At 36.1% G+C, this 21,493-nt stretch overlaps 2 protein-coding genes across 3 annotated transcripts; both read left to right on the plus strand.

The window, feature by feature from the left end:
• Positions 1-910: 910 nt before the first annotated feature.
• Positions 911-14,113, plus strand: LOC135676984 (probable E3 ubiquitin-protein ligase ARI8). Of its 2 annotated transcripts, XM_065188774.1 has the most exons (16): positions 911-1,031; positions 1,153-1,350; positions 3,719-3,843; positions 4,786-4,888; positions 4,997-5,087; positions 5,634-5,806; positions 6,566-6,670; positions 6,761-6,849; positions 8,800-8,907; positions 8,991-9,081; positions 9,191-9,280; positions 11,017-11,064; positions 11,351-11,422; positions 11,514-11,613; positions 11,719-11,845; positions 13,455-14,113. In XM_065188774.1, the coding sequence occupies exons 2-16, from the start codon at positions 1,192-1,194 to the stop codon at positions 13,735-13,737; spliced, it is 1,764 nt and encodes a 587-aa protein (XP_065044846.1). In that variant the 5' UTR covers positions 911-1,031; positions 1,153-1,191; the 3' UTR covers positions 13,738-14,113. The 2 variants fall into 2 exon arrangements, with proteins under 2 accessions (XP_065044846.1, XP_065044845.1); XM_065188773.1 differs by having other exon boundaries at positions 940-1,350.
• Positions 14,114-18,089: 3,976 nt separating this feature from the next.
• On the plus strand, positions 18,090-20,204 carry LOC135676985 (uncharacterized). Its single transcript, XM_065188775.1, has 3 exons — positions 18,090-18,334; positions 18,470-18,536; positions 19,744-20,204. Exons 1-3 carry the CDS (start codon positions 18,251-18,253, stop codon positions 19,998-20,000), a joined length of 408 nt encoding a protein of 135 aa, XP_065044847.1. The 5' UTR covers positions 18,090-18,250; the 3' UTR covers positions 20,001-20,204.
• The last annotated feature ends 1,289 nt before the right edge of the window (positions 20,205-21,493 follow it).

Genomic DNA, 21,493 nt, shown 5'->3' on the forward strand with positions numbered 1-21,493 from the left:
GAAAGTGAGCAACAAATAAGTTTTGACATCTCGCGAAGAGGACAGCTTTATAAGTAATTTAGTAAACACTCAATGTATAAGAAAAAAAAGAGAGAAAAGAGAAAAGAGAAAATAAAGACTTTAGAAGGCCAACGAATATTCGTAAGTCCATATACAACTGCTTATCGGGTGTCGAGCGTGATGACAAGTTCCCATAAGTTGAACATGTGAACTTATGAAATCAAATTAACACCTAACACTATCCTAAACCCTCATTTAGTCCGGTGCCACCTGGGAGGTTACAAGGTGTTGAGATGACTTATGTTTTGCACTGCACCGTAATATGTAGAAAATATACCATGACACGTGAAAATGGAATCATTTAGGGGCAATTTTGCTTGTCATGGTGAGTGATTGCTCGGTAACATTGTAAATTATTTCAGTCCATAGTTTTTAAATAAAAACACATAAAATTAAGATAAAATATATTGTCAAACATATGTACAAGCAAACAAAAATAACGAACGATTCGTTGACGAAGATGTTACGAGTGCGTAATGACCGTTCATGACCTCTCCTCCCTTCTCCTCATCTTCTCATGTTGCTCATCCTTCCGTATCGTTCGTCTCCTCCTCCCTTCTTTTACTTTTTCCTTGCTCACTCTCCTTTATAACGTGTCCTTTCTCGTCGCTTGTCATCTCCTCCCTTGTGATGATGGAGATAACCAATGAGAAGATGAGGAGAAGGGATATTTGATTAAATCAATGAAAAAAAAAGCTACAGGCAAAAATTAATTGGGGGAATTATTTGGAAGAAGTCTTTTAAATAAAATATCAAAAAAATTATGAGAGGCTTTATTTGATAAATTTTCTAATATTTTTCTCCCTTAATTATCATTTTTTTGTTATCATGGTAAGTCCATCATCCCTCTCTTTTTTCCTCGCATCGCTCTATTTCTCCTCATCTATAAAAGGGCGAAGAGATGCCTCTCTTTGAAGAGTGGCAAATCCAATAACGAGATCCCAATCGCCCTTTCCCCTCTCGCTATCGCGGTACAATCTCCCCTCTTCTCCGTCCCTCGATTCCGATCCCATTCCCCCTCTTTCTCCAATCGATTTGGCCCGCTGATCCCAACCATTTTCTGCACGATCGCCTACCCACGCGGGTTTTTAGGGTTTCTGAGGGCGCTGAGTTTGGCTCCGGGCGGAGGGGATGGGTTCGGAGGAGGACATGCACGACGCGAACGACGTCCAGTCGGTGGAGGACGATTTCTACACCGGGGAGACGGGGATGGGCAGCGAGGACGACGACTATAATTTTGGCGATAACTATTCGGATGATTCCGAGGATGTCACCTCCCATCGCCAGCAGGTGAGGGGATGCGAAAAAGATCCCTATTTTTTTAGTTTCCTTCCCTTTCTAATGCCCGTGCTTTCATGTTTTTGGTGGTGGTGTTAGAGATCCTTGAACCTAATTTGATGCGTGAAGGAGCCAAATTAGCTGCTTGTAAAGCCAAATCATTGTAGATTGTAATCGGATTGGTGGCACGATTCTCTCTAGGCTTATAACGTAGTTCTTGGCTTGGCCTAGAAGTTGGATAGATTTATGTGGTACGAGATTGTTGATTTGGTGTCAAAAGAACTACATAGGAGATGATAATGGCACTTCTTTCTTTGAAAGATTCATTATTTTCAGATTGAATACATGAATTTTCATCTCTTGTAGCTACTGTCTTTATGTTTCTTGCGCATTATTGTAGATAACGATTTACCAGGTGAATACAAACTGCAATGATGTTGTGGAATTGTGCCCATCTTTGTTTAAAGTTCATCTGCTTCATTAAGTTCACATGCTGAACATTGAGAAGATGGATGTTAGATGTTGAGTGAGAATATCAAGGACAATTAATATGTGATTCTATTTTTCTGTAATACTATTTGTTATATTTTGGTTGTCTTTGCCATACTGTTTATGTTCCTCATGTCATGCAAAGTTATTTACTATCAAATTTCATGTCAAAAGCCAAAGTTATTTACTATCAAATTTCTGGCCTAGGTGTCTGCAGGGAGACAACACAAACACAATAAACATGTTGATGTGTCTGTGCTTTGTTAATCCAGAATTCCTATTGTGTATTCCATTCATAAAAAAGTTGGCCATTGTTTCTGACCTAATTTTTTGCTTGTATACACAAGATATTTTACTAAATTTATCAAGCAATGTAAGTGATTTAACACAACATTTTGAGATAAGAATCCAATTAAACACATCCCATGTACCCGTACATGAGATTATACCATGTCACAGAATGTTACGTGTTCTAGGTAACTATGGCCTTAGCTCACTATATTCCCCTGTTGCCATTACAATTATCATATGCGGCTTTTTGGCATTTCTATCATTTTGAGGTTTGATTAGAAAAGACCCAGGTGTTCTTATACAGTTTGTTAATTCTGTAGATGGTGGTGTTTCAGTGACATTAGCATGATTGTTCTATATCATGAGGAGTCTATTGTATCGATTGCTTGGAATCACTTAGTACCATAGTCAGTCCAATGGAGGCAATAGCTCTGGTATCATTCCACTGGTTCATATAAATAAAATTTTTACTGCACATAGCAGTATGGGCCAAAGTGTGCAATAAACTTAGAATCATGCTTTTTTTCTCTTATTATGTTTTATTGATCTTTTTTTTTCATTGAATTAAATTGACCTGAATCACAAGTCTTTGCTGCCAAAAATAAATTCTTGATTAAGGAAACAATTTTCAGTCCAAGATATCTTATAAGCATTTTTTTTCTGTATTTGCTATTTAGTAGTCAGCACCACAAACAATAGGTAGGAAGTAATTAATTGCTTGACAATTTCTGTGCAGTGGTTTTGTTTTAGCAATAGATAGTGCTACAACTACATTTTCGAGCACTACAATTTTATATGAAGTTGTAGTATATAGTGTAGACTTTAGAATGCTCTAAGTTGGTTTGACATTTATGATGTTTCCACTTGGCATGGAATTATTTGCCAATGTTATAAAGTTGCCATTGTTTGCAGGAATTTAATATTGCTTGTAAAGTATGCATTTGCAGCAGGGACTGCATTTGTTATTTCTATAAGTACAACCAAAGAAATATATAATCTGCATTAAAATTATTTATAGATGAATGTATGCTATGGCCAAATAAAAAAATTGATGGCTTATAAACTATACAGCACAAATAAAGGTTTAATTAGTTAAAGTTATATCATCATGGAGCATGTATCGGAGTATTTAATTATAGTAGTAAAATATTTATGATAAATAGGGAGAAGCACATACCATAGATGACTGATTTCTAATGCATACACCTCATTTAGCCACAGAGGTAAGCACAGTTGAATATATGGCTGCATATTTTACATATATGGTAACACCACATAGCAAGGTCGCGTAGGCCTTATGTGCAGTCATGTGACTGTGTATCGTAGAATTTGCAGCCCCTTTTTTGCATGTACAGTAATATTGCATACTAAGGTCATGCTGGGCTTATGCGAGGTAGTCATTTGAGGTATACTCATATATGGCTTCATAAATTGCTTTCAGAAAATTGTTATTTGCTTTTGGTAATGTTTAATGAAATAAATGCTTTTAAGTAATAGTTGGAAGTTTCGAAATAGGTCCTTTTTTATATTGAGAATAAATTCTGGTAAATGGTTCATTATTATGTTCATCTAATGTTGTTCAGCACTTTTCTGTTGGCAGCAAAACTATACTATTTTGAGTGAGGCTGATATTCGGCAGCATCAGGATGAAAATATTAATAGAGTATCTACTGTACTTTCAATACCAAGATATGCAGCATGCATTCTTCTTCGTCATTATAACTGGTAAGAGTGTTAACTTATAAAGTGGAAATTTCTGTGTGGATCTTTTTTAAAATATTTGCATACATTGCTCACTTATTTTTAGCTATCACTATTTTAGAGTACAATACAAAATAGAGTACCACTTCTTTTAACTACCAAAGTTGCAATAGAATATTAGATGTGCTCTTATTAGCTCATTGATTTATTACAGATGTTTATAGAATATGAAGTTGGGAACTATAAAATAATATGTTCTTGTACCACCTTTTTTATTTATTATCTCTTAATGATATTTAATCTGAGTCAATTGTATATATTTAGTTAATTAACTGATGATGACCTTATGTCAAAAGTAACATGGTCAGCACATGCCATATGCCTTAAACCCTCCCATCTATTTGGAGACAGTGAAAACAGACTGCAAGGTTTTTAATAGAACCAGAGAAACTGATTAACTTCATATGTTCACCTTTCAAAAGATGGCTGTATTTTGAAGTTTCTATTGCAAACGTTTGGTACTTTATTCAAGGGCAAAATGTAGGGATATAGGTTCTAGCTTACTCTTTATCAAAGTATATATTATGATTAATTGTGTCATCAGTAATCTCAGGGGATATGGAATTCCTTGTGAGCTTGCATATTGAATAAGAACATTGAGATGTAAAGAATTTTCCCCTATTCCGGAGAAGCAAATATTTAGAAGACCTATATAAAAATATTATGAAAATGATTTTAGAAATCAACATTCTTGCATTGTTTGAAATGCCTCATTCTGGTTTCTGTTCTTTACATTGTAAATGAGGATAAATTTTCCTTTTTTCTTTGATAATTGCAGTAGCAAAAAACCTACTGCTGAACTAGTAGTTCAGCATTTCTATGCTAAACAACTTCCTCTATCACTTACTTCTTTTTGTTCATTATTGTTGTGATGATATGGATTGCATGTTTATTTCGATTATGCAGGAGTATTAGTAGGGTGCATGATGAGTGGTTTGCAGATGAAGAGCATGTTCGGAAGGCTGTTGGTTTGTTGGACAGAACAGTGGAGATTTCGAATGCTAGAGAAGTTAGTATAGTATTAGTTATCCCTTTCTGGATATTTGGGCATTGAGATGGAATTATTTTTTATATTTTCAATGATTTCCCCCTTATGGACTGACTTTGCTTGTGGCAGCTGACTTGTGGGATTTGTTTTGAAAACTATCCCTGTGGCAGGATGAGTTCTGCTTCATGTGGTCATCCTTTTTGTGGGGCTTGCTGGAGAGGTCTGTTATTTTGATTTTAGTTGTTATCATGGCTTTATAACCGATGTTTGTGGTGTTAGTTAGGTCTGATTTTCTTCACTTTGCAGTTATAAAATATGTTTTTGCACCTGTTCTTTAAGATAAGTAGGCATTTTGGTTCCAATTTGAATGCTAATATGAACATTTTTTGTCGTAATGCCAGTTGATATCACCATGCCAGTTGCACATTTTTTTGCTCTTGTTCATAGGAATATATCACTTGATATCAAGTATGAAGTTACTTGGGACCAATGATCAAAAGGTCTGATTTTATGATGATAGTATCTAAAGCCTGCATCTTGTGTAATTTATTTACAGTAACATGTTAACCCTAAATTCTATCAGGCCTTCTGTATGCTTTCTGAGTTGTTTAAAGATATTTCAAACTATATTTTTTAAGAATTGCATCTCTGTGCTGTGCCTTTGTTCTAGAAAACTTGATAGAATATTCTTTAGAATCTATTTGAAGCTGAGGTATTTTATGTAGGGTTCTTGTTTGATGGTTGATCATACACTTCCAACTTGCAGGTTACATTAGTACATCTATAAGTGATGGCCCTGGGTGCTTAATGTTGCGATGCCCTGATCCTTCTTGTGGTGCTGCTGTTGGTCGAAACATGATTGATGTCTTGACTACTGGCGAAGATAAAGAGAAGTATTCACGATATCTTCTTAGATCTTACGTTGAAGATAACAGAAAGGTAAGGTACACATGACACTTATAATTTAAGGATTTAGAAATCAGGGTTTCAAATATTGGTCCAAGTCAAACCGATATATATTGATTAATATTTAGTAGTGTGACCAAGGATCAATACTGGTTGGTATTTAATTTTAAATTATTTTTGTAGGTGGTTCATGTTGGTATTACCATCTGGTATACCAGTATTATATCAAACGGGTTGCTGAATCAATATCGGTCCGAGATTTATAACTTTTATCCAAAATTTTATTTAATTTCTTTCTTTCTTGTGTCCAGCTCATGCCTGTCACTGAAATTTGAAAGACTGAGTAATGGCATCTATGATGACTTTTTTTTTCTAAAATCAATAGAAGTTGTACTTTAATGTGATTATGAGTTGCAAAAGGACAGGGTGGTCCGGTGCAAAGGCTATTGTCAATGCACTTTTGTTTTTCTATATTGTTAATTCTAGGGTTTGCCATTTCCGGTACCAGACCCATCTCAGAGATTTGTTGGTATGGTACATATCGGTCTATACCGGTGTGCCAATACATGATATGCTGGGGCATGCCGATAGGCACTCGGGCAAGCCATGTCTCGGTAGCGAGTCGAACCGGCACGTACCGCCCATACCGTACCTACTTGGGTGGTACAACAAACCTTGGTTAATTCTTGGTTTGAAAATGTCCTTGTGTTGTCTTGTGAAATTCTCGATGAAGTTTCTGGCTACACTCTCATTTTCTTCACAATTTTTTTGATTCTTTAATTCGTTTTATAGATAAAATGGTGTCCTGCCCCTGGTTGTGAGTTTGCTGTAGAGTTTGTTATTGGCAGTGGAAGTTATGATGTTTGCTGCAGCTGCTCATATAGCTTTTGCTGGAATGTAAGTTTACCTTTGGCAACACATTATAAATCTTATTAGAAGTATGCTTACATCTCTCCTTATTCTGAGCTGTTAAAATAAAAATTGCAGTGTGCCGAGGAAGCTCACCGGCCAGTTGACTGTGCCACTGTAGCAAAGTGGATTTTGAAGAACAGTGCTGAATCTGAAAATATGAATTGGTACAGGATATAATAGATAAATGTCCTTTTTATCTGTTGCCTTCACTGCTGTTCCCTACAATATCAGTTATGATATTTGTGTTACGTTCAGTAATACATTTCACTCTCTTCAATTCTAATTTTAGTCTGATTTGATGATACTTCTTGCAAAGTTGATTCCTTCATTATATTTAAATTCCTGTAGTTAACTATATGTTAACAGATATTCTTTGCTTTGCTGCATGACCATTGTACCATTGTATTATCATGTATTAAGTGCATGCTGCACCTGGTCAGCTGGTGTCATGCTGTGTTGGTCATGTGCCCAACCACATAGCAAGGTGTTCTTGCGACAAATGACAGGCATGTTGAAAGCCTTTATTTGTCCTATTTATGCTCAACTTTATTTGCAAGCGCTACCTTGAGCATCCTATCCTGGTTATTCAGTCATTATTATAGCTTAAAGGATTGCAGATTCCTCTCTTGAGGGGAGCACTTTGATAATAAAAGACAACTTATTTTTTAAAGTATGAAGTATATGCTTTAAGAGATCATAGTGCACCTTAGGGTGCTTCCACTCAGAGTTAGTTGGAGGCCTGAATTGCAGTTCCACTAGAAACAACTATAGGATATTTTTAGAAATGAACCTTGATTCAGAGAGGCCACAATTTTGTACTTCCATAGAGCACCTTTCCGACTTTGGTAGGTGGCATGGAGGTTAAGATCCGGATATTGGAGAAGCTGCTTAATGTCTTAATGTCCTTGGTATGTTTCATCAGTCCAATGGAGCTTGGTTTATTTTGGTACAACCCATTTCAATTGACAAGATCCAATTGATGCAGCATTCTTGGACCTATCTTAACAGTGAACGAACTGTTTCCAACTGACTGAGTTAACTCCAAGCCAAGCATACAAAATTTAGTTAAATCAAGTTCCACTGAGAGAAACACCTCTCAGAAACTACCAGCTATTTGAAGTGATATGTGATGAATTATGGTTTTACATCATCTCCTCCCTAATCTAAGCAATCTGCTGAAAGAAAGGCAGTAGTTGTTCCTTGTCCCTGAAGGAAGGGGAGTAAAATAGAGCTGGACAAGAGACGTGCAATAGGAAATTGTAATGATATGTAGAGCATTGCATTTAAGCTTCTGGCAACTATGATAATCCGAATAATTAAGCCTTTTTAATATTATGCTTCTTTGCATACCCATTTTATTGTGGAAAGTTCTATGTCCTGTTTGGTTTCATTTGATTCTTCATCAATAGCTTTAGTTCTGCAACTTTTTAGCTTCAGAATACTGATGTTAGTTCACCCCTAATGCTGAAGCTTGCATTTTTATTTGTAGACCTTTTGACTTCCTTTACTTCTACAAGTTCAGTTTTCAAAACAGGTATTGTTATGACATTGTGGGAACTTGTCTTGTCTTCACCTCTTTGAAAGTTCTAAAACCTGAATTTTATGATCTTTAATAAATTGTAAAGGGTCCAACTGGTGGGTTATCTTCTCTGTTCTTTTGAAAATGGAAGGAAAGGAATACCTTTCCTTCCATTTTCTCCTGGATTTGTGTAATGTGTGTGTGAATACAAACTGTTTATATGTGCTCTCTCCTTTAATCTTTTATTCTATTTTCAATATTGACATACAGCTTACTGTTAGTTACTTCATATAAGATGAGATGAACAAGATAGTTATCAAAGATTACATTAAATGCCACTGATAAGTAACTAAGAACTGTTGGCTCGTGAAAAATCTTGTTTTAGTTTATGTTTTAACTTTTCAGTCAACATGTGTTTTACATCTCTGTTGTGTATGAACCCCAGCAGGTCTCTCATTTTAATCTTTGACCTTATCCATATACTTTATTCCAGTTATCATATCCCAATGGGCTTTGTGATTCAATTACATAAAAGGGATGACACTCTAATTATTGCATTTTTTTGTGCTAATCATATTCTTTGATAATATATCAGGATTTTAGCTAACTCGAAGCCTTGTCCAAAGTGCAAACGTCCAATTGAGAAAAACCAGGGATGCATGCATATAACATGCACACCTCCTTGTAAATTTGAATTTTGCTGGTAATAGATCTTCACTTTATAGGTACTTTAGAGGCTTCTTTTGTGAATTCTGCAGCTTATATGTTCCTTGATTGTTGTTGTAGGTTATGTCTGGGACCATGGTCAGAACATGGTGAGAGGACTGGTGGTTTCTATGCTTGTAATCGCTACGAATCAGCAAAACAGGAAGGAGCGGTATGATTAGCAATTTTCTCATTCTATGGATTATGGAATGATTAGAATTGGAATATATGAATTCTCAATTCTCACACATGCATCCTCATCAATTTATAAATACTTGCAGTATGATGAATCTGAAAGGAGGAGAGAAATGGCTAAAAATTCTCTTGAGAGATACACACATTATTATGAACGATGGGCTACGAATCAATCAGTATGTAAATTTTGTTCTTTCTTCCTTCCCATCTGTAGTTTAAATTTGTTTTCTTTGTCCAAGGAATCTATAAATCTATGATACCATGATGATTTATACTTTGATTTTGGGACTATTTTGCCTATAAGTGGCTGAATCTAGAAAGCCACATCCTGAAAGTGGCACATGAAATATGACATTAGTTTACCATTCAAATGATAAAGAAAACATTGCATTTTAATCATTTTGAACTCTCTGCTTGTTGATGTTCAGGAAACCAGCAGATCATTTGTAGATAGATATTTTTTGGCCAACTGATGATGATCATACCAATAGTTAGATCACTGCCCGGCTGTTGGGCTCCTAGTTGGTCAATCAGTAGTCTTTAAAGGGTTTAATGTTAAACTATTTACTTGGTAGTGGCTGAAAGTGAATTGAGCGTCAACCAGTCATCAATTGCTAGCTGGTAACATGGTTGGCAATCATCAATGTCATACATTTATGGTTTTCTACCTGCTTACATTTCGACATTACTGGCATTGGTTCTGTTATAATGTTAATATGTGATGTTGTTCTTCATATGCCTTTATTTAACTTGACAAAGGTGCAAGAAACATGTTTCAAGCTTCAAAGAATGTTTTACTGTATATGTTTCGTAAATGAAGTTCTGATTTTCATATTATGTCTTTTGTTATTGTTCAATTATAAGAAGTTTTTGTAGTGCAATGTCATCATGTACTGGCTGAACTTTGTGATGTATCATTTACTTAATATGATAAATTTACTTCAGAATCCATTGCAGTAACTAAGAGTATTACTTGGCTATGACACGTTGTTCCTTTTTTGCTGAATGTTTTTGCAATGGATTGAATTGGTTTGACTTTATTTTCTCCTGTGTTCCAGATGATTCCATATCTTGTTATTGATGGTATCACATAATGAATTCATTGAATGTGGATTTAGTCCAAGAAATCCAGAAGATTACATGCCTTACAAAATGTTTCTGTGGTTTTGTAGTCAATCATTAAATCTCTCTTCAAATGGACCTTTGTTTTTTCAGCTTGATGAAGTTTGATTAACTAATCCCCTTGTACTAGTCCAAGTCCTGAAGTTATTAAAAGCAACTCGAGTTGGGGTTATTGCCTGGAAAAATTTTACACTATTGCTAGAATTTGTTTCTGACTATCTGCATTCTTGATATATGATCGATCATTGGCAACACAACGTCTTGCCTTGATCCATGTCTTTTGGGGAAGTTTAAATCTTGGTTTTGCTTTAAGCAATGAAGGACTTAATGAAACATCACATTGTAGTTGTATTGCTAGTGTTTGGATCTTGTGTGTATAAGCCTCCAATTTAGGAAGCTTATTATTGAGATAAAAAATGGGATAGTTTTCTTATTTATCTTCTGGTTTGGCTTTTTTTGCATGTCATTGCAACTCTTCATGGTAATGGTATTCTGTGTATAGTTCATCTCATTTGCTTTTCTCCCTAAAGATTGGTACCATTTTCTTCTTGTTATTTTTCTTTGAACTTATGAGTGTAGTAATTTTGTCTCTTTGTTCTTAATAATGCATAACTTTATGGCCTATTTGACATAATACATTTTGTTTTACTGACTACCAAATAGGTGCATCCTTGTTCCCTTGTGTTAGTTTATGCATAATTTTTTGTCCACTCTGCTAGTTACATAGGCTGTCCCTTTAAAAAATTGAATTATCTAGATTGGACTTTACATTATGTTTTATAACCTGCAGTCAAGGCAGAAGGCACTTGCAGATTTACACAGCATGCAAACTGAAAAGGTACGGAGCTGTTTCGACTTTCGAGCACTTATATGTCATGTCAACTGTGGTATTGGTAGACTTGTCTGCTTCTAACAATAATAACTGATCTTGTCTGTTTGAAGCTGACCTCAGATCATCTTTTTTCATTTAAGTACACATTCAAAAAAGGCATCACATATCAACTGAATAAGAATGCCAAAGCCACCATCTCCAAGATGGCCCTTAATAAATATAAAACAATCAGTTGTAATACATTATAAGAATTAAGAAGTGCACCCAGTGGCTACTTGTTTCAATTGTGCAGCTTGAGAAGCTAAGTGACACACAAAGCCAACCTGAATCCCAGCTCAAGTTCATAATTGAAGCCTGGTTACAGGTTAGCTTTATGCTAGAAACATGATGTAACTCTAATGACAGGATGTGATTCACCTTCCTTTTCCTGATATATTTTTCATTTCATTATACAGATAGTGGAGTGTAGGCGAGTATTGAAGTGGACATATGCCTATGGTTATTACCTGCCAGAACATGAACATGCCAAGAGACAGTTCTTTGAATATTTGCAAGGTTCGTACTTGCTTCTTTATGTAGCTGTCAAATATATGCTTTTTACTATTAATATTATTTTGAATAATTTTTCATTACTAAGAATCATCTTTAATCATTTTTCAGGTGAGGCTGAGTCTGGTTTAGAACGCCTTCATCAATGTGCAGAAAAGGAACTCCAAGTTTACCTTGATGCAGAAGGTCCTATGACAGACTTTAATGACTTCCGTACAAAGTTAGCTGGTCTGACCAGGTAGCTTCATCTCACATTTTACTTGCTAAGATATAGGGAATTAAGAGATTTAAAAAAGCTACATAGGTGGACCAAGTCATCCATGAAAATTTTTATGGTTCCACATCTAGAGGCCCAACACTCGGGTCTGTGTGAGGATGCCATCACCGTAATTCATTCCACTTAAATATTGGTCTTCTTAGGATTTATATCCACTGCCCATGTAGGTTATTTGTATAGTATGGCGAGGTTAATAAGAAAAGGACCTTCTCTTTGTCTTAGACTGATTTTTAGTCTGTTATTTTGGATTTTCTTTATTTGTTTCAAAAGCCTCTGATTAGGCTTATGGGTTAGTTGGCATTGAGGCTACCAAATTTTTATGGATAAAAATTTTAGCTATGAAGTAGAAGTCGAATCAGACTGGCTTCATGGTGAGAGAATAACAACATTGACTTTTTTTCTTGAGGCAGTCTAGTAGGATGGTTATAGTTTACTTTGTTTTACTATTAAGTGTAAATAGTTATATTGATTGTCTATAAAGTTCACCAGGGAATTTTCCAGGTGTGAGTATCCATGAAATAGAGATCTCTAGTCTAGTCGTGCCATTGTGTTTTTAATCTGTGCCCTGTTTTAGTAAGCAGGGGAGATCTAAGAAAGCACAGGTTCTGATTATAAGAGAGCATATCCCTTGTGTGTTTACTGTCCATTGAAGCTGTATCAAGTTCTAATTGATTTGCAAAGGGTTTGATGATGACTCCAATTTTCAGTTAGGTTTGTGTCTTTGGCTGTTGGGCTACAGGGGTTTTTGGCACCGAATTACCTTTTATCCTTCTTTTTTTTTTCTGACTTATGGATATTTGTGATTATATCAACAGATTGGTGGTGCATTTAGCCCTGGATATCAACAGTGCTAAATGCACCACCAATCTGATATACTATATCAACAGGTATTTCTCTTGGTAATTTCATATTGATAAGAAAGTTATCTTCTTGATTTTGGCATACAAGCTTGATAAATTCTTCACTTTCAACGGTGTTAATTATACAAGTTGTGTGCACTTAACCTTGTTGAATACATATATAACTTTTTTGCTCTTGGTTACTCCGCTAGAAATTATGCTTGATAACTTATCATGAAACTGACTAATTCAAGTGCTAGACCAGTTTGGGAATCACAGTTATAGTATGACTAGTACGTTTAGCTTGGATTGTTCTCATTTGGTCACTTTCATGTATATTTTCTCTGCTGTGCCCAGTACACTGGTCGCTTGCAATGTTCTGCTTGGTTGTCTGGAATACATAACATTTAACTACTTTTGTTTCATGTTCTACTTTATAGCATTTTGAACTTTAGTTTTCTCTCTGATATACTGGATATGGAAGTTTCAATGTGAGTTATTGAGGTAGTTATTTGACTAAAGTAGGAGGCACCAAACATATTAGGGAACATTTTTGACTCCTTAAAGATCATGGTTTCATTTTATTCATGATACCTAGCCACCTTTTTTTCTCTGTATCTACTGAATGCTAGCATTTACTCTTGCTTGCATTTGTTGCCGACAAATCGATACATTTAACTATAATGATTTTGATATTATTTTCATTGATATATGTGTTTGTCCTACATCAGTGTGACTAAGAACTATTTTGAGAATCTTGTTCGAGCCCTGGAGACTGGGTTGAAAGATGTTGGCACTTCCAATAACCAGGCGACATGCAGCAAGAGTTCAAGCTGCAAGAGCTTGGGCAGCAAATCCAAAAGTGGGAAGATCAAAGCAGTGGCTGGGAGCAGCTCCGGATCTGGTGCTCCTAGCCGCAGCTTCGACGACGGCAATCTCTGGTCCTGCGACCGCTGCACCTACGCCAACCCCAGGTCTACTACCACATGCCAGATGTGTGAGCATCACAGGTAGTGGTCCACCGGTGGTAGATCTTCCTCCAGTTTGGGCATCACTTGTGTGTAAAGTTTGCCCTTGAACCTGTTTCGATGGCCTGTGATGCTAGAACCCATTCCTGTGATGCTGGCTGGCTAGAAGGGCTATTTATTCACCTTAGGTTCCAACTTGCCATTTGAAGGAGGAGGGCAATAGCAGACTGAGACAAGAAAAAGATACAGAAAATCTTGATTGCTGCTGCTGCTGCTGCTGAAGCTGCTTCATGTCATGTAGTATTCTGCTTGTTTGTTGTCGTAAAGTTGACATTGTTCTCTGTTTGTATATATTTTTGTACTCGTATATGCTCAATTCAAGCATAGTTCAGAATGTAGAAGTGCTTGTTATTGTTGTAGCACTCTAATGCTCCGTGACAGTATCATTGTTTAGTGTCAAAGGTAGTAGTAGTAGTAAGCTCTGTAAAGTAGGATCAAACTACATGGCAAGCTTAGTCCATACTATACACATCTGTCTCACGTGTTCCCCTTCTTGTCACACAATTCTTGTATTGAGAGGTCTAACAAATAATCTAAAGGATGATCTGAGAAATATGAGATGTAATCATATAAAAATTCTTGATGTAATCATAGAATTTTTGCCTCGTAATAATTGTTGCTTCACTTTTGAAAGTACACCTAAACCCAAAAAAAACTATAAAAACATCATAATTTAATTTAATCCAACTTAGAGCTGGTTTTTACGACAGATTCGGTTGGTTTCATGATAGTATCATCGATGTACTTACGAGATCATTTTGAAAAATAAATCAAAACTAGAAGATATTAAATTATTAAAAATGGCTCATATCTAAGGATCAGAAAGAATGGTAGTAGAAGAATTAGAATTAATAAATTTCATAAAATCAGGTCTAAGTTTTTCCATTCCAAAGCCTTAAGAAAAAGCCTCTAAGTCCAATTGTGTTTGCCATGTGTTACGGTAAGTAACTTTTTTAGCCGTCATCTTGGGGGCGACACGGCTGGTCTAGGGGTTCGAACGGTCAGGATCAGGCGGGGCTCCTCTCGGGATCTTGAGGCAGTCGTTTACAGGGAATCACCCTGGGATGCTTCGCGCCGTCAGGTCGGATCGGTTTCGACTGTGTACCTGCGCACAGGTCGGGTCGGCGATTCGGCCCGACCCCTCCAACGATCAAGTTAGTGATGAGGAGAGGAGTTTAGAGTGGAATCGTGCCTTTGTGTGCTTCCCTTGCTCGCTTGGAGCCCAAGGGTATTTATAGGTGAGCTCGACGTTACCTGATGCGCCATCCTGTCGGGACAGGGCCGTGCACTTGACTGCGTCTGTTGTCGTCGTGGGCGTTGCGTGGAAGGTCCAGTCGCCGCAAGGTATGGCGAGCCTTGGTTGACGCCTTCCCCTGCCTCGTCCGGTCGTGCGGGGTCAGATGATGAGGTCGTCTGGGTACGGTAAGCGAGGGTGCACGTTATGTCGGCATTAATGCTCGCCCCCCCTGGGGCAGTGTGCCGTCCGGGGGTGGCTGACGTCGGGTGGTGTTACGTAAAATCCGGTGTGTCCTGTCCTATTTGTTTTTACCCCTATCACCATGCATAGATAGATAAATTCCAATGATCAATGTGACCATACTTAGCCTTGACTATACTATCCCAAATAGAATCAACATCACTAAAACATATAAAATACGTTTAGCATGTAAAGCAAATTTGGTTAAATAAAGTTTTGTGTACACCCAAACCACCTATAGCTTTTGGGGGGCAGAAATCACCTCCCGAGATGAAATATGAAGACCATGAGAGTGGTCAGCTTTATGCTAAAAGTTAGCTTCAAGAATCGAACCAAACATCCAACAAGCACTTCCAAAGTATGCAAAGGAAGCAAATTGAGCACAGAGTTCACAAGAGTAATTGATTAGAATGCTTAGAAGTTAGCTTTCCAAGAGCTTAATCTATTTTTAATATTTTGAGTAGAATGCTTAAGTACCCGATTAAGAATCCGACGAGGAGCAATGAAGGATCCGTCGAAAAGAAATTTATCTTCCTCGATACTAAAAAAATTATAAATATCTCTTTTAGTATCTTGACAAGTTGTTTCGGGAAAAAAAAATTTTTAGACTTTTGAAGATTAACTTTCAAATTAGAAATTAGAAGACTTACAATTAGCTCGAAAGCATAAAACAAAATTGATAAAAGTCTAAAAAGCATGTTTAGAACAAAATGGTGTAATGTGATTCTAAGCACATTCATTTTTCAAGATAAAAGTAAGTAATTGAGTGACCAAAATAAAAAAGATAAGATAACAACAGATGATATACCATTAATAAGGTAGGAAAAAAAATAGGATAGACAATAGATTTGTCAATTCAATTCATGAATACATTCGATGTCAATAAAATAAAATAGAAGCCTAAGAAATTTTATCAAAAGCTTTTTCAATGTCGATCTTTATGAAAACATGAGGATTTTTTACATTTAGAATCAAATAAAAAGTATATAATTTCTTGCATAACTAAAATATTATCATGAATATTATATCCTAAAATAAAAAGTAGATTGTTCCTTAGAAATAAGACAAGGCATAAAATATTTTATGCAATTAGCTAACACATTAGTTGGTTTACATTGCTAAAAGAAATTGGCCTGAAATCCTTAAACCTTAATAGAATTTTTATTGGAGACTAGCAAGATTGTGAAAAGAGTTAAAATCTTATAACATGAAAATTTTAAGATTGTGAAAAGAGTTAAAAAGCTTATAACATGAAAACTTTAAGATTGTGAAAAGAGTTAAAAAGCTCATAACATGAAAACTTTAATATTCTGAAAAGAGTTAAAAGCTTATAACATGAAAACTTTAGTATTGTGAAAAGAGTTAAAAGCTTATAACATGAAAACTTTAAGACTGTGAAAAGAGTTAAAAACTTATAACATGAAAACTTTAAGACTGTGAAAAGAGTTAAAAGCTTATAACATGAAAACTTTAAGATTGTGAAAAGAGTTAAAAGCTTATAACATGAAAACTTTAAGACTATGAAAAGAGTTAAAAGTTTATAACATGAAAACTTTAAGATTGTGAAAAGAGTTAAAAGCTTATAACATGAAAACTTTAAGATTGTGAAAAGAGTTAAAAGCCTATAACATGAAAACTTTAAGATTGTGAAAAGAGTTAAAAGCCTATAACATGAAAACTTTAAGATTGTGAAAAGAGTTAAAAGCTTATAACATGAAAACTTTAAGATTGTGAAAAGAGTTACAAGCTTATAACATGAAAACTTTAAGACTATGAAAAGAGTTAAAAGCTTATAACATGAAAACTTTAATATTGCGAAAAGAGTTAAAAAGCTTATAACATGAAAACTTTAAGATTGTGAAAAGAGTTAAAAGCTTATAACATGAAAACTTTTAGATTGAGAAAAGAGTTAATAGCTTATAACATGAATGGCCCAAGACTCTTACCAAGACCATGAGAATAAACATCTTCAAAAAGATCTCTTTGATTGTGAAATGAGTTGATTACTCTCTCCAATATAGATACCTCAATCAACCAATAGGAATAGGCCAAGACAAGGGGGTGACATGATTGGTTGTGAAGAGTTCCAAAGTAATGAACTCATAAGTGATAAGATTATATGATCTTGAACATAATTATCATTAATCCAAAGATGAGTGACATGATGGTAGTATTTGGTATTGAGGTCACACTCACTGATCCATTTGGCTTTTGATTTAGTTTATCATTTGACATTTATTTGTCTAATAAGAGCCTAAGCTTTATTAGGAACCAAGGCATAATAATAATCATCCTCCCAAATAATTTTTGGATTCTAACACAGAAATATTATGTTGAATACGAGCTAAAGAATCCTCAAGATCACCAAGCTTGTGTTTATTCCAATAAATAAAGTAAAAGGTGAAGATTGCACAGGTTATTAAGAAGGTTGAAAAGGTGATGAGAAGTCACTTGCAATGGAGTGCTACCCTTTGATACAAAAGTGTGTCTCAAGTAAAAGAGACTTGATAACCAAAACTATGCTTTGTTGAAAAGGTAAAGGGTGAGAAAGACATAACCTGAAATGGAGTACTATTTGGTAGAAATCTACAAACACCAAAGAGAAGCTTTTGGTCGATCGTATGGACACCCAACAAAAATGTTTGCAAGCCATCAACTGCAAGAAAAGATCTCATCATTGTAACCATGTAAGATCATAAACAAGTGCTGACACATGTCTGTCAGCAGCTCCTCCTGTGAACTCATTGGGATGCAACATCAACTTTGCAACAATTGCTGCGGAGGATCCATCTCTAGATTTCCCATATCTGAAGAGGGAAACCAAGAGAACCAAACCTGACCATGACATCCTCTCTCTCTCTCTCTCTCTCTCTCTCTCTTTCTCTTGTGTCTGTCTGGTAGCAATTATTTTGGCTAAAAATCTCTTTGTATCCACCACCACCACTCCAAGCCAAAGTCAAATAGTGTTTCTTCTCCTCTCACAAAGCCTCCTGCCTCTTTCTTCTGAGCTTCCAGATCTAGCATGCAGGCCTTCCAGACCTACTCCCCCTCTGAGATCTCACTCCACACCACTAAGAAAGACTGCTGGTTGTCCATCCATGGCAAGGTGCAAAACTTCTACTGTTTTCTTCTCTACCTCATATGAACTTTTGGCTGCTCGTTTTGGAGGATCAAGCATTTCTGTTTCTTTTGTTTCTTATGGTTATGCATGCTTTTGTGCTTCGATTTCATTCTGACCCAGGTTTATGATGTGACCACCTTCTTGGAGGATCATCCTGGAGGGGAGGATGTTATCCTTCATGCATCAGGTGCTTCTATTGCTCCATATCCCCATTTTTCTTTTTCTCTTTAATGTTCTTCTTATTTATAGTTTCTTCTATTGATCTTTTTGTGTTCATACTCTAATTAGAAGATCTCTTCACTCTTGCTAGCAGACTCATGTTTTCCCCTGCTACTTAGCTTTGATATGCAGTGTTGTTGCAGCTTGCAGTTTGATAGGGAAAACTGCCTGGTATTCTTTTTTCTTCAATCTGGTACCCATTGATATATCCTGTCTTTTTATTAGGAGGCGGTCTTGCCAATTGAAAGAACTGTAGATCTGGAAATGAACAAGTAATGCCGGGATCTTGAGTAGAAACAATTGATGTTTTATATCTATCATGAGTCACATTTTTTATTTGGAAGGAAAGAGAAGCTTCATTGAGCAACAGCTACCATGTTACAGTGATTACCAGAGAAAACCTGATCTGAATGGACTGTGGTTGTGTAGGAATAGAGCTATTATGGCCCTTAAATCACCTCTTAATCATGATCTATGGCCTGTAAAACTGTCTATCTTCTGAAAATTTGGTGAGAGCAGCTGTTGTGTCTGAAGTCTTTGCCCCTGCCTCCCGTCGCTTCACCTGCCGACGGTGTGACTTTGATCTCCGGCTACATTACTATAGAAAAGCCATGGCCAGTGTGCCCAAACCCAAAACAGATCAGTGGTGGGTTCTCTTACTCAACACTTGAAAGAATTGCGACCTGCCGATGGTGTGACTTTGATCCCTGGCTACATTACTATAGAAAAGCCATGGCCAGTGTGCCCAAACCCAAAACAGATCAGTGCCATTTACTCCTTGCACCCAAGCATCCTGAGAGGTAGGCTCATCAAATATTATCTCAATTCGAGCGCTGTCTACTTGGTCATGATGCTTCTGAAGTCTCTGATTTTAAGAGGATTGAGAAGCAAATCTCAACTTCTGATACATTCTAAGGTCATTTCTTCCTTCTCAGGATGAAAGTTTGGCTACCATGTAGTATGCAGCATAGACCCCCTAATAGCCTTTTCAAGATTGAATTAGATAAGAAATACACCCACATGTCCAACATAGTAAAAGTAACTGTTAATCAATGAAACCATGTCGATATATTTGTATATGATAGACATTTGATTGGAAAATTTTGTCATGGTGTTCTTGAATTGTTTGCTTCTTTGATGTGGAATATGCTTTGACTCTTCATATTGATCCAAAGCTTCTGGAGATGCTACCCAAGCATTTGATGATGTGGGTCACAGCTCCACTGCCGCTAGCATGATGGAGAGCTATGTGATCGGCACTGTCGAGGGTTATGCTTCCAACATCAAACCAACCAGCAGACACTGGCTTTCGAAGCAGGAGCAGCCACCCCCTTCCTACAGCTTCACGGACTACCTCCTTCCACTGCTGGTCCTTGGCATCGCCTTTGCAGCTTGGTATTACCTCACCTTCTATTCAAAGGCCAAAGCCTAATCAACATACAAAAGCTCTTCTTGTTGTTGAGAATAATTGAGAGCCATATGGAGTAAGGGGGTGTTTAGTGATGATGCATACTTTTTGTAAGAGTGAGGAAGAGTGCTATAATTCCTACTGGTTCACAAACCACCCAAATGTTCTGTTTCTGAGAAACTATTTGAAGAATTGCATGATTAAGAACCGATCGAGCTGATTTAATAATCTGAGCAAGCTTATTAAAAAATATCATCCTTGGTACTTCATTTTGTCAGAAGTTTTGATTACATTGAACATTAGCCTATCTTACAAAATGTTCATGAAGCCTGCTGATGTTTGAGCTATATTCAAATGATTTAAACATGCTAAAAGCCATTGTTAGAGCTTAGAAGAGTGCTTTATGGTGGTAAAACTTGCAGATCTTTCACTAGATTTCATTAATGGATGGTTTCTCTCCTGTTGAGTCTGTTCAAGTATTTAATGATGGTCCCATTTTCATTAGATCTTTGGGTCAGTGTTGTGAAAAGTTAAAGACACATTCAAACTGGAATATCTCCATATCTAGTCATCATGATAGCCATATCCAGTAAGTTTAAACTAGATTGTTGACTGCATCATAATGACACTATATTCTATCTTGTATGGTCACAGCATTGAGTTATTTACCATGTTGAGTGAAGTCATGGAAGATTTGAATGCTGAGTGAATTCTCGTGCTTTTTTAGATCAGACTGTTTCTTTGCAAATTGTGACCAAATATATCCTATATTATTTGCAGAATTGTGATGACTTAACTCTCATGTCTTTTTTTTGGACTTAAAAGTTTTACCGTAAGCATCTTCGAAGGGAAAAGGTAAATAAAAAGAACTCAATCAAACAATAATCTTACTATTATTTATAGATCTTTTGATTAGAAATAGCTTATGGGGTCTCTAAACAAGTTTATAGCTAATTAAGATTTGTGAATGGAGGGAGGATCCAACTGTTGCTTAGAACAAGTCAAAAAAGCATGTAGGGAAAAAGTCAATTGGATGTTGTGTTTGTCAACTACTGTCTCCATCCTTGTAGTTGAACTAATCCAATGATTGACTAATTCTAGCTTTTTTTTTCTTTGTTTTCCTTTGGGAAAAGAGTTGTGGTAGTTATACATAATTGTCATATGAAGTAGGAGGGCTTGGACCCTTAAGGATGCACATCATAGAATAATGTCACATTGTTCTTCCAAATGGATTAGTTGACATATAAATCCTAGAAACAAAAGTAGTTCCTTAGACCACTGAATCAACAAGCATCATCCAAATTAAATCAGTAATTGTCATGGTGGCAGACATCTGACAATCACCACAACCAGTAGAAATTATGAAAAAGAGTGACTTTGGTTTTTTTGCGATTAACGTGAGACTAAATATGAAATATAATAGAAAGAACAGTTTAGTATGATCTCTTTCTCAAACAAGGAAATGTTCGATCAAATTATTTGTAGAATGTTGAATCAGTATAACATTGCTTCCCCTT

Source organism: Musa acuminata, chromosome BXJ1-6, assembly GCF_036884655.1.
Source record: "Musa acuminata AAA Group cultivar baxijiao chromosome BXJ1-6, Cavendish_Baxijiao_AAA, whole genome shotgun sequence".
In the NCBI taxonomy this organism is placed as follows: Eukaryota; Viridiplantae; Streptophyta; class Magnoliopsida; order Zingiberales; family Musaceae; genus Musa; species Musa acuminata.

What these genes read in the sequence shown, in the direction of transcription:
- LOC135676984 (XM_065188774.1), top strand. Translation starts at nt 1,192, where the DNA reads ATGGGTTCGGAGGAGGACATGCACGACGCGAACGACGTCCAGTCGGTG. An exon ending in TGTAAATTTGAATTTTGCTG is followed by an intron (nt 8,908 to 8,990) that starts GTAATAGATCTT and finishes TTGTTGTTGTAG; the next exon opens with GTTATGTCTGGGACCATGGT. An exon ending in GTTCTTTGAATATTTGCAAG is followed by an intron (nt 11,614 to 11,718) that starts GTTCGTACTTGC and finishes ATCATTTTTCAG; the next exon opens with GTGAGGCTGAGTCTGGTTTA.
- LOC135676985 (XM_065188775.1), top strand. Translation starts at nt 18,251, where the DNA reads ATGCAGGCCTTCCAGACCTACTCCCCCTCTGAGATCTCACTCCACACC. An exon ending in GGTTGTCCATCCATGGCAAG is followed by an intron (nt 18,335 to 18,469) that starts GTGCAAAACTTC and finishes ATTCTGACCCAG; the next exon opens with GTTTATGATGTGACCACCTT. An exon ending in TGTTATCCTTCATGCATCAG is followed by an intron (nt 18,537 to 19,743) that starts GTGCTTCTATTG and finishes ATTGATCCAAAG; the next exon opens with CTTCTGGAGATGCTACCCAA.